This window comes from Labeo rohita, chromosome 6, assembly GCF_022985175.1.
Source record: "Labeo rohita strain BAU-BD-2019 chromosome 6, IGBB_LRoh.1.0, whole genome shotgun sequence".
NCBI lineage: Eukaryota > Metazoa > Chordata > Actinopteri > Cypriniformes > Cyprinidae > Labeo > Labeo rohita.
This window is the reverse complement of record NC_066874.1, coordinates 14,464,803-14,475,342: the sequence shown is the minus strand read 5'-3', so window position 1 is coordinate 14,475,342 and position 10,540 is coordinate 14,464,803. Positions and strand designations below refer to the sequence as shown.

General features: G+C 33.6%; 1 protein-coding gene across 2 annotated transcripts; it reads left to right on the top strand.

Annotated features, from left to right (window-relative positions):
* The first annotated feature begins 2,880 nt into the window (after positions 1-2,880).
* Positions 2,881-8,005, top strand: zgc:174863 (uncharacterized protein LOC100136852 homolog). Of its 2 annotated transcripts, XM_051113006.1 has the most exons (8): positions 2,881-3,019; positions 4,058-4,134; positions 4,821-5,135; positions 5,234-5,551; positions 5,790-5,912; positions 6,353-6,385; positions 6,883-6,933; positions 7,083-8,005. In XM_051113006.1, exons 2-8 carry the CDS (start codon positions 4,065-4,067, stop codon positions 7,115-7,117), a joined length of 945 nt encoding a protein of 314 aa, XP_050968963.1. In that variant the 5' UTR covers positions 2,881-3,019; positions 4,058-4,064; the 3' UTR covers positions 7,118-8,005. The 2 variants fall into 2 exon arrangements, with proteins under 2 accessions (XP_050968963.1, XP_050968964.1); XM_051113007.1 differs by lacking the exon at positions 6,353-6,385.
* The last annotated feature ends 2,535 nt before the right edge of the window (positions 8,006-10,540 follow it).

The window sequence follows — 10,540 nt, the reverse complement described above, 5'->3', positions numbered from 1 at the left end:
GAAATTGTTAACCCTGGGTCATCCTAATCACCGGATAAATGGAATCCTGGGTTACTTGTAATCAGGTTTCACACTGCTCATACTATATTGCGTCTTTTTTTTTTTTTTTTTTTTTTTTATAAATGTTGAAGCCATTTTTCCTCTACTTTTCCTCTTCTAGCCATGTATAATATTTGTAGTTTGTGTTGTACTGAGGTTGTTTTTCAGTTTTTCCATACAGTGGGAACCTTCTGTTAGGTAGGCGTCAAACACAAATTGTTATGATTAATCCAACCACTGGACTTATAAAATACAATGAAACAACACAGACAATACAAACGAGAGCAAAGGGATCAACACCAGAGAGGGGAAAACAAGAGCACTCAACATAGAAAGCAGGAAGAAGGTAGGTGGAAGTGAAGCCCAAGAGTGAAAACCAAAGAGGACATGACACTAGTGAAAAGATTATTGTTCTGTGGCTTTCTGTGTAGAAGTTCACAATTCACAAATGTCAAACCCTAGAAGAAAATGCCATCATTTGCCTTCAGAATTCTTGCACTAAATGTCTTACTCAATCCACCCCCGAGCGTAATTCTACAGCTGTGAGAGTACATTCTCATGACTTCATGAGAAAATGATCCAAAGAAACAAATACATACTTCAGAGGGCGTCAAATGTGCAATAAATTACAAAAGTCATACACTGGACGTATCTTGTGAAATAAATGCTTTATTTACTGATCATTAATTACAAGGATATTTATCAAGAAATTCATTTTAATTTGATTAAGCATGTCACCACATGCCCTTAGTTATGTCTGTATTCCTTTCAGCAAATATGTTGTGCATCCCTACTTTGAGGCCCACTTTTTAATTTTGCTTTTGTAAATGCTGTTGTTTGAAGATCATTATAAAAATACCTTTAGAATTGTATTTATATCAAGATAAAGAGATCAAGATCAAAAGGATCTTTAACAAAAGCATGGCAATGAATCCTTCACTGCAAATATTACTCTCATTTATTCTGTCAAGTTTTTTCATAGCTTGCTTATTGTTGGTGGTGCTCTAAAACCCTACAAAGTCTGTAAAATATGTCACATGGAATGTCTTTTTTCATGGAAACAGAGCGCATATAAAATACTTCTGACTAAAATTTTAATATCTGGTATTTTAACATGTCTACACATGTTTGCCTTTTGCTACAAGGCTGTTGTTTGTGCAGCCGCAGTCAGATTTGATACAGACTTTTGTGTGTGGTGTTGCATTTTTTTTTTTCAGCCCACACAGAGGTCTTTTAGACCTTATTTACAATAGCAAACATTCACACTGCTGTTAAACTATGGTATCAGTGAATATGATTAATTCCTTAAGAATTCTTACTTTTATTTTCATTTTTTTTAACAATAAAACAATTCAAATTTTATAATCTCTTTTTTGTTTCATTTTTATACAGCATTCATATCCAAAAATGTCAGTCATTTAAGAGTTTTGCTTTCAAAATGAGTCTGGCTGAAAATCTTTTAATTAAACCCTAGTACAAAGATCCTATTACAAACTCATGACCTGAAAATATAACAGGTTAACCTTTAAAGTGCTGCTATGCCAGTCACTGGTTGACTGATTAAACTATTCAGGTTATAATAATATGAAATCTATGGCTTAAATACAATTCTAAGAAAATCTATAGCTTTGTTTGTCAAACTGACATTCAGTTCTACTGATTCTATGATACAATTAATAAGCATTGTCTGAATATGTCCAAAAATGAGATATGGTGTTATAGATTGCAGTCAAATGTAATTAAGGTTCTATCCCACAAGGTGCACTGTAGACACTACAAGGTAAGGCTATATAACAATGGTGATGAGGCAATGAAGTGATACAACAAGGTGCTATATTGTTACTATGTGTACAGGTTTCAGTCATCAGCCATTTTTAAAACCGGAAAATCTTGATCTGTGTGTTAAGGATATTTTGGGCACAATGCTCTTTTAGTACACAAAGTTATGAAGATAGTTAGATTATCTACTAGGTAAAATAAGTTAGGCCTTTTGAGATAAGATTTTTTTTTGTAGTTTACTTCAATTGACGAAGTAAGGAGAAAAAGGCAATATAGTTATAATTATTATAGTTATTGTTTGACAACAGTTTGACAGCACAAAGTGTGTAAATAATTAAGAAACAAGAACAGGGTGTTATAAAAATAATTTTAAAATGCCTCTGTTATACCATTAAAATCATATTCCAGTGACTTGTCTAAATGCAGGAGTGAAAATATTACTTTTTATACAGCTTAACATCCAGATGTAAAGGACAGATGCTGCTATTCCTCCCCAGTCTCCCACGCTTCCTGCCAGATGTTTTCTGAGAATTACTAACTTTTTGATTGATACTGTCTTTTTGATTTGAAGTCAAAACTTATTTTGGAGTGTACAGCTCTGGGTCATCCAGGCAGCTGGATGACCCTGCCTAACACAGAAGTAAGATGAGAAAAATAAAACTCTACATAAACAAAAAAACAAAAAAATACAAAAATAAATAAAAAAATAAAATAAATAAATAAATAAAATAAAAGGTTAAGTTGTAAATTAAATACCATCTTAGACCTCTAGATGACAGTAAAGGGAACAGAAAACATAATGTGACATTGCTGAATTATTTATTGCTGAGTTCATTAAAAAAATCTTAATGCAAGTCTCTTTTTTAAATAATAATAATATTTTTTTATTTTAAGTTTTGTTTTTAACTTTAAACATATGAATAAACATTGACAGCCATAACATGTAACTTTTCCATCAATATTACTTATTTAGTTTTATTCATAGCATACTTTGTTTTGGGGGAAATGGCGCCAGTATTTTATTAAAAAAGAATTGAAAAAGGAGTAAAGAGTTGTATGTAGAATAATATTCTTATCGTTATTTGGGTGTGGCTAAAAACAGTCATATAGAAAGTGAAAGCAGCTTAGCTCGACACAGTGTGTCCTTCACGCTTTGCTCGGTTGTATTCCTCTCTTTGTCCATGTGAAGAGCATTTACGCGGTAAGTTTTCTCTACTGTTTGGTCTAAATCCGATTCAGTTCTATTTAAATATTCGTTAGCGTGAACTCTATATAAGCAACGGTTTAACATAACCTAATATAAACAAATACCGCTTTGAATAACTAAACGACGACAGCATTAAGATTTGGGAACATTAATGGCAAATGCATCTCTCTCTAATGTTTATTTGTATTTGCGCTTATCACATTTGGAATAGTTTGTGTCGATACATTTCAAACACGGAAATATTCACGTATATAAAACGTTTGTGCGCGTGCGCATGCTGGAACAACTAGTCATTAAAGCAATAAATCGTTCACCACCTCTGGAGGCAAACACATTTTTCTTTTATTAGTACAGGGGGATCAAAACTTTTATCAGTTAAGAGACCGCAAAAAATGACAAACAGGATAATCAAGGCAGCTTTGTGTTCAACTTTTGGTTTTGGGATGTTACAATATGTTACAACATACAATGTGTTAGGAAAATACAAAGCATATGGCCAAGACTTACAGAAGGAAGTCGAGAGGAGACTAGTTAATGGAGAATGACTAGTTCTGTTGAGGATATAGATAAAACAACAACAACAAAATTTATATCTCTAAAATGACTATAAATGTATTATGTAGTATTAAATAAAATGTATTTTAAAAACCATTGCTTATAATTTATAAAAACTATTGTGATGTTGCAGTTTTTCTCTCTGAAATCACTCTTAGCAGTTAGAATATATTTTTGAAACTGCAATCAATTACTTTTGCCAATCAGTACTGGTTATAACTGTTTAAATGAACAAACTTTTGAACTTTAAACATATGAATAAACATTGACAGCCACAACATGTAACTTTTCCATCAAAATTACTTATTTAGTTTTATTTATAGCATACTATGTATATTTTGTGTTGGGGGAAATGGCGCCAGTATTTTATTAAAAAATAATTGAAATAGTTTTGCTTTAGAAAACCCATCTTAAAATGATTACAATACTTATTTACAGAGATAAACTCTTTTCATTGTTTTTTTCTTTTCCTTTCAGAGTCAGCATGGCTTCATTGATTATTATGGTTTTTGCTGTATTTTCTTTCTTCATCACAGCTGTGACGCCCAGTGGAGGTACAGTCTTTAATATAAAGATTAATTGTATTTCCTGTTTTTTAGTGCTACATGCTTTAAAATACAGATGAATTGCATTTGCTGTTTTCAGTGCTAAAAGGAACTTGAGCGATTGAGAAATGTGAACACAGTATCATTATTTTCACATTAATTTTGTATCAGTGTTTTAAATTTTTCAAATAAGCATTGCCAGTTTTTCTATGTATTCACTAACACCTGTCCTGTTCCATTGTTGAAAGATTAAAGTATAGAGGCTGAGGCATTTCCTTTAGCCTGATGCTTTTTAATTTCACTTTTGGTTTTAAAGGACCTTTACAGTTGGCAAATATATATATATATATATATATATATATATATATATATATATATATATATATATATATATTGTTATTAAAAGACCAATAAGCAAGCCCAGTCCAAGTGACAAAATCTAAAGCAAAATTAACATAATGCATTACTTTCCATAAAGAGTACAGTAACCAAGTAACACAATTAGTTACTTTTTTATGGAATACTGCAATATTGTAATGCAGAACTTATAAAGTTAAAAGAAACTTTTCCCCACACTGATGTCCGTAAAGATTAAGTTTCTTAATTACGAATATGTAAACTGTATGGCATTTGTTTTTCTTCTGCTAAAATACCTCAATGTAATTTTTATGTTTTTTTACTTCTGTGTTTAATAGATTTTTGGACATTGAACTGCCCATCATCTATAGTTGCAATTGCTGGTCAGACCACAGTTATCAGCTGCAATTTCAAAAATATCCAAGAAATTAACATAGTTGCAGTTGTTTTAAAAAAAGACATGGAGGAGGACACAACTTTTCAAATGTACAAGGGTGAAACTTCAGGAAATCAACGCTTTAGTCTTAAAAACCAAAAAATGGGTCCATCGCTGCAAATCTCTGAAACTATGTTTTCAGATGAGGGCAAATATCTATACCGTGTTGTAACAGACAGAGGTGCAAAAGAGGTCCAACTTAGCATCAGTATCACAGGTGAGATTTAATCACTTTCTAGTTGTATAATATAAGTATATATACATATATTGTTTTGAAAGTACATAATACTTTCTTTTTTAACACTGCCTATAAAGCCAAGTATAAAGATCCCATCACAAGTACATGGCCTGAAAAAGTAACAGAAGGAGGACCTGTCGACCTTTACTGCAATGCTACTGATGGCTACCCAGCAGGCTTCATCCACTGGTTTGACGGTTCTGGAACCAACTGGACCATGAATTCAGAGATGATAAAAACCAACAAAGACAGCAACAGTGTAAAATCTGTGGCTTTGTCTAGCAAACTGACATTCAAGACTATCAACTTCGCCTTTGCACCATTTACATGCATCGTCTTTAACAGCAAATATGTAGAAGATGGAAAAAGCACACTGCAGATTCAATCTGCTAGAAGTAATTAAGTTTTTCTTATCATCTTTATTATACGAGTGCTTATTTTACATAGCTAGCAAGTTGTGCAAAAAAGATCATCTGCAGAAAAGGATTGCTTTTAATTATGTTAACTCAGGGTTGAGAGTAGCACCATTATTATATTTATCATATTATATTATATTATATTATAATATTATATATTTTTACAACACTGTCGTGGAGAATCTGTGCTGGTGTGAATTGTATATTGTTTCTGCAGGTGGCGAACAAAGTGATTCTTCTGGATCTAATACAACAAACATTGTTGCTGGTGTGATGGTCATCGGATCGCTTATTGTCGGCCTGCTGTTTGCTCTGTTGCTTTTCAGGAAAAAAAAATATAGTGAGTATACCTTTGACATTCATTCTAAGGTAAACGAATGAACCACTGTTTACTCTTATTTTATATTACCCACACATTTCAGTGACTATGTCTGCAGGAGGGATTTCTGTGAAACACAGGCTTTTTACTTATTTGGCAGCCAAAGGGGGAAGTGTAGCAATGGTTAAATTTAGAAAGAATAGGTCTCAGCATATCTTGTATCAAGGAAGTCTTGTGTTACTGAAAGACAGCATAGACTTACTTCCTTATCATGATCTGCTAAATGTATTTAGACATAACATAACTTTCGTAAGATATTCTTTATTTGAGTTGAACTGCAACTAGGTTTTATGAAGTGGTGTTTTCACCTTTCTATAGTTCTTTACTTAAACGTTATTTAACAGTATAGGTTTGACAGGCAGTTGTGATATCATATAACTTTCCACTGAATTTATTCACAGATGGTAGACGACCTTCTGCCCATCCTATTCTAAGTATGTTAAATCTGTGATTTTGTTTTTCTTTCTTAACAATGGTGTTTGGTTAAACATCGTTTTTGTTTCTGTCTCAGCATGGCCTGTTAGTTGCACATTGGAATAGTTTCTCCATGAGGATCATTTGTTTCACTTTCATTCTTTTCCAGCCAGATGTTTAATCTGAATTACAATCTGTGTAGATATATCTAAAAGCGTATTGGTGGGAAAGTACAGAGTCTCACTCATTCTAATATGCACTAACTCATTCTCTCTCTCTATCTCTCTTACTACCACTCTCACTTTCTTATGGCTGCTCACATGAAGGAATGCTTTGGATCGTCTCCATAGTTTTTTTTGGCACAGGATTTGAGTAAATTTTTCCTGGGCTTGGAACCAGCACTCAAAGTGCTGTAGCTTGTGCAACCCTCATGACTGGAACAAATACAGCTGTACAGACTGCACTAATACACTTGAAAGTTCTTATCAAGTAATATATGAATGTTGTTTTTAAATAGGTTATGAACAGGGAAATACTGCTGAAGATGATGTGGAAAATGGTGAAACAGGTAGGCCCCATAGTTCATATTTGCGCTTAGGCACAGATCAAAACAATGCTACACATGGTTCAAAACTACTTAATAGTTAACCGTTTGTTTATTTGTTATAGCTTGGAAGTTCAGTTATATGACTGAAATTCTTTTTTGTATTTTTCTAGTTCAGAGCACTGAAGCTTCTACTATCAAGAGATGAAACTGAAACTATAAGCCCTGATTTTCCTACTGAGGTCAGCACAGTCGCCATTTGACTAAAACAAAAGTGAAGGCATACAGAAAATGGAATCTGTTTCAGCGTTCTGTAGTATGTGGGGCAATAATGACTATAAGATCACAGTACTTAATGCTTAATCAGTTAACTTCTTTTTACATTTACAATCAAAAGTGGTTTATAAATCATGTACACTAATACCTGTCAGATAATTACTACATCAATGTGAAAAAGAACTTTTTGGAGGTTTTCTGAAAATTTAAGGAAAGATTTTGCAAAATGTTGTCGATATTAGTATGATTTATGGCTGTCAAAGATAATGTGAAATTTGTTAAATACTGTATGTCAGTGATATATAACTGTAACCAGCTTATACAACAATAACCATGCAATATTATTACTATTTCACTTTTGCTCTGCTTTCTTAAGTCTGGTTAGAAATCATAAATCATTATTCAAGACTATTTTACAAATTTAACAAAATGACAGCCATAATGTTCAGAAATATTAAATAATATCTAAATATATTTCTGTAAAAATTGTTTTGTATCTTTGTAAGAAGTTTATCCTCACTACTGTCAATTTTGGTTTTACTAACTGAGGGGTTTATGGTAATATTTCTCTGTAAAGCATCTTAGTAACAATATTCTTGCTTATTAAGTAAGCGTTATACAAATACATTTGAATTCAATTGAAAACACAGCAAATATTAATAGCATTAATGCAAAAAAATTTATTTCACATAAAGTTTTTTGTAATTGTGTTTGCACTGCTGTCATTGCATCACTGGTCACTAACGCTTCACCTGAGTGGCAACTCTCAAATAAAAAGTTATAACTTCGTTTTTAAATTCTGTTGCAGTGATTGATTTTTCAACAAATGCAGGAACTGTAAATTAAACTGTTTTCTTTCTTAATTTGAGTAAAGTTATGAAATAAGTGTGTGTGTTTGTAATGTATAGTGTGTAGAAAGACTTTGAATCTTTAAGCACCTTTGTATTTCATGTTTTGTTTTTAACTTTACTGTAATAAAAGAAAAAAAAAAACATTTTGTCTTCTTGCTATCTTTCTAAAAACACGAGGCAGTGGGCTATCCTCCATGGGACAATTTTTAACATTCTAGTTTTACAGTAACTAACCTAGTTTCATTTTAGACCTAGAGTTTTTAACGATTATTTGATAACACTGTACAATAAGGTCTCGTTTATTAACTTTAATTAATGCATTATCTAACATGAACTAACAATGAACAATGCATAGTTTACATTTTTACATACATTACTACATTGTTTTATATTTATTATTCACTTGCTAATGTAAACATATATAACTCTTGATTTTTAACGTGTGAGATTACAGAACAGCATAAATGAGTACACCATCTGAATATAAAGACATTTCTGTGTCTAAATGAAGAGTTCAGATGCAAAACCAGCTAAAATCCATCTCAGTCAAAAATGAGATAATGATACTGAGTGAATGCTCCTGACACATACTATACGCCCATCAAATACTTTTACTTAAAACTCACTAAATTCCAGCCTCAGCCCAATCAGAAGTACCAGTACTTACATAAAAACCTACACAAAGTAGCCAGAAAGAAATGCTAATTTTAAAGAAAAATGTCAGATGGATTTAGAGGCTTTTGCATCTGAACTCTTCAAATTATCAATGTTACAGTTTGTGGAAGATGTTTAATACATAAAACATAATTAAAGGAGAAAAATATGTCTTCATTTTCATTTAAATTAGGCAATTTTGCTTAATTTAAGGGTCTCAAAAATGAGTGTACCCTTGATTAAATTCAACATGCGTTTATATAATATGTCCTTTATCATGCCTGCTGTCGTGTCTATCCTGTTTGAATGACCTCCAAGCTGAGTTTTGGCCAACTTGTCTAAACAAAATCCCCCACGGATGCTCAGTATTAAGACAAGGTGAAATGCTTGTCTACTGCAGGATGTTTACCTTGGAAGAAAATAGTCTGTATAGTGTCAGTCTGACATGTCTTGATCCCTTTTTGGTTGACTGCAAATTCAAACTTGCTGTTTGTTTGTATTTGAATGGAGCTTATGCATATTTTGTTGTTTAGTCCTGATAAAGGCATGTGTGCCGAAATGTTCTGGCATAAAAAATGGCTGATTTTTATTTTTATTCTTTTATTTCTCTGTCCACAAGTGTTGCTGGCACCTTCATGCACCTTGCTGGTTTGGTGGAGTTGTACCAGAATAACTTCCCAAGGCATGTTGAAAAAGTTAACAATGCAGAAAATGAGATGATGGTAGCATCTTCTGTTTCAAAATTGTGTATTACATCTGTGAATCTGTCATAACCATTGATAAAGCACAACTCCCCCACACTTTCACTTAGACTCATAGATCCTTCTATGAGAACTTCACTTCTGTGAGTTCTCACTGTACTGCTGCCCTGGATGCTTTTAGATCCACAATTACTCACTTGGCTTCATGGGACCAGAGTGTGGATTCCCCAAAGTCTTCATTTTGTTAATATGGGCTTTAGAAAAAGCTAAGTACATTTACATGTGATTTGGCTACGGGTGCGTTTCACTTCTGGGTCTTACTGTGTCACATGAAACAGTCACTCAGCTCATAGAATTTGCCAGCTTTGAGACACTTATTTGCCATTTTCCTGTTCTTACCAAAAATCACTCATCATGAAAATAAAGGCTTGAATACATAATTATTTTAGGGAGCTTGTTACAAGTTGCATTTCTGTATTACTTTTGCTACATTTTTTTTTTTAACAATTACAACAATGCTCACTCCTATTGTCTGTTGATAATGTTACTTCGTGTTTTTGGTCTGCTCCTGGTTTTGTGTTTGTTTTTCTTTAAATAAAGTGTTTTGTTTGTACTTCCGTTTTCCGGCTTCTCCCTGGATCTACCACATCACCTCCTGCATACGTTTGTGACAGATCGACGGTCCGCAAGAACATGAACGCTGAGGCCGCGTTGATGCGTTTGAGGCAAGGCGGTCAGGGTTGGAGCTGTGGGGATTTCCTTGAGCTAGCACTCAGGCTAAGCTGGCACTCCGCAGCTCTGGATGCTTGTTTTCTGATGGGGTCCCGGAGGACATGATGGCCAACTTCCTGGACCCACCACTATTAATGTTGTTCTCTATTTGCAGTCCGACTTTGAAGTGGCAGCTGAGTCTCCTGAATCAAGTCAAGCTGCAGCTGCGTTTCCTGAGTCAAATCAAGTTCCCAAGTCAAGTTGCAGCTACGCTTCCAGAGTCTGCACGCAAGATGGCTGCCACGCCAGAGTCTGCACGCAAGATGGCTGCCACGCCAGAGTCTGCACGCAAGACAGCTTCACTTTCTGAGCCAAGTCAAGACACAGCTTCACTTCCTGAGCCAAGTCAAGACACAAGATGGCTGCTTCCTAAGTCAA

Coding starts and splice junctions, on each gene's coding strand:
- zgc:174863 (XM_051113006.1), top strand. CDS start 4,065: ATGGCTTCATTGATTATTATGGTTTTTGCTGTATTTTCTTTCTTCATC. Junction 5,913..6,352: donor TTTCAGGAAAAAAAAATATA/GTGAGTATACCT, acceptor ATTTATTCACAG/ATGGTAGACGACCTTCTGCC. Junction 6,934..7,082: donor TGTGGAAAATGGTGAAACAG/GTAGGCCCCATA, acceptor GTATTTTTCTAG/TTCAGAGCACTGAAGCTTCT.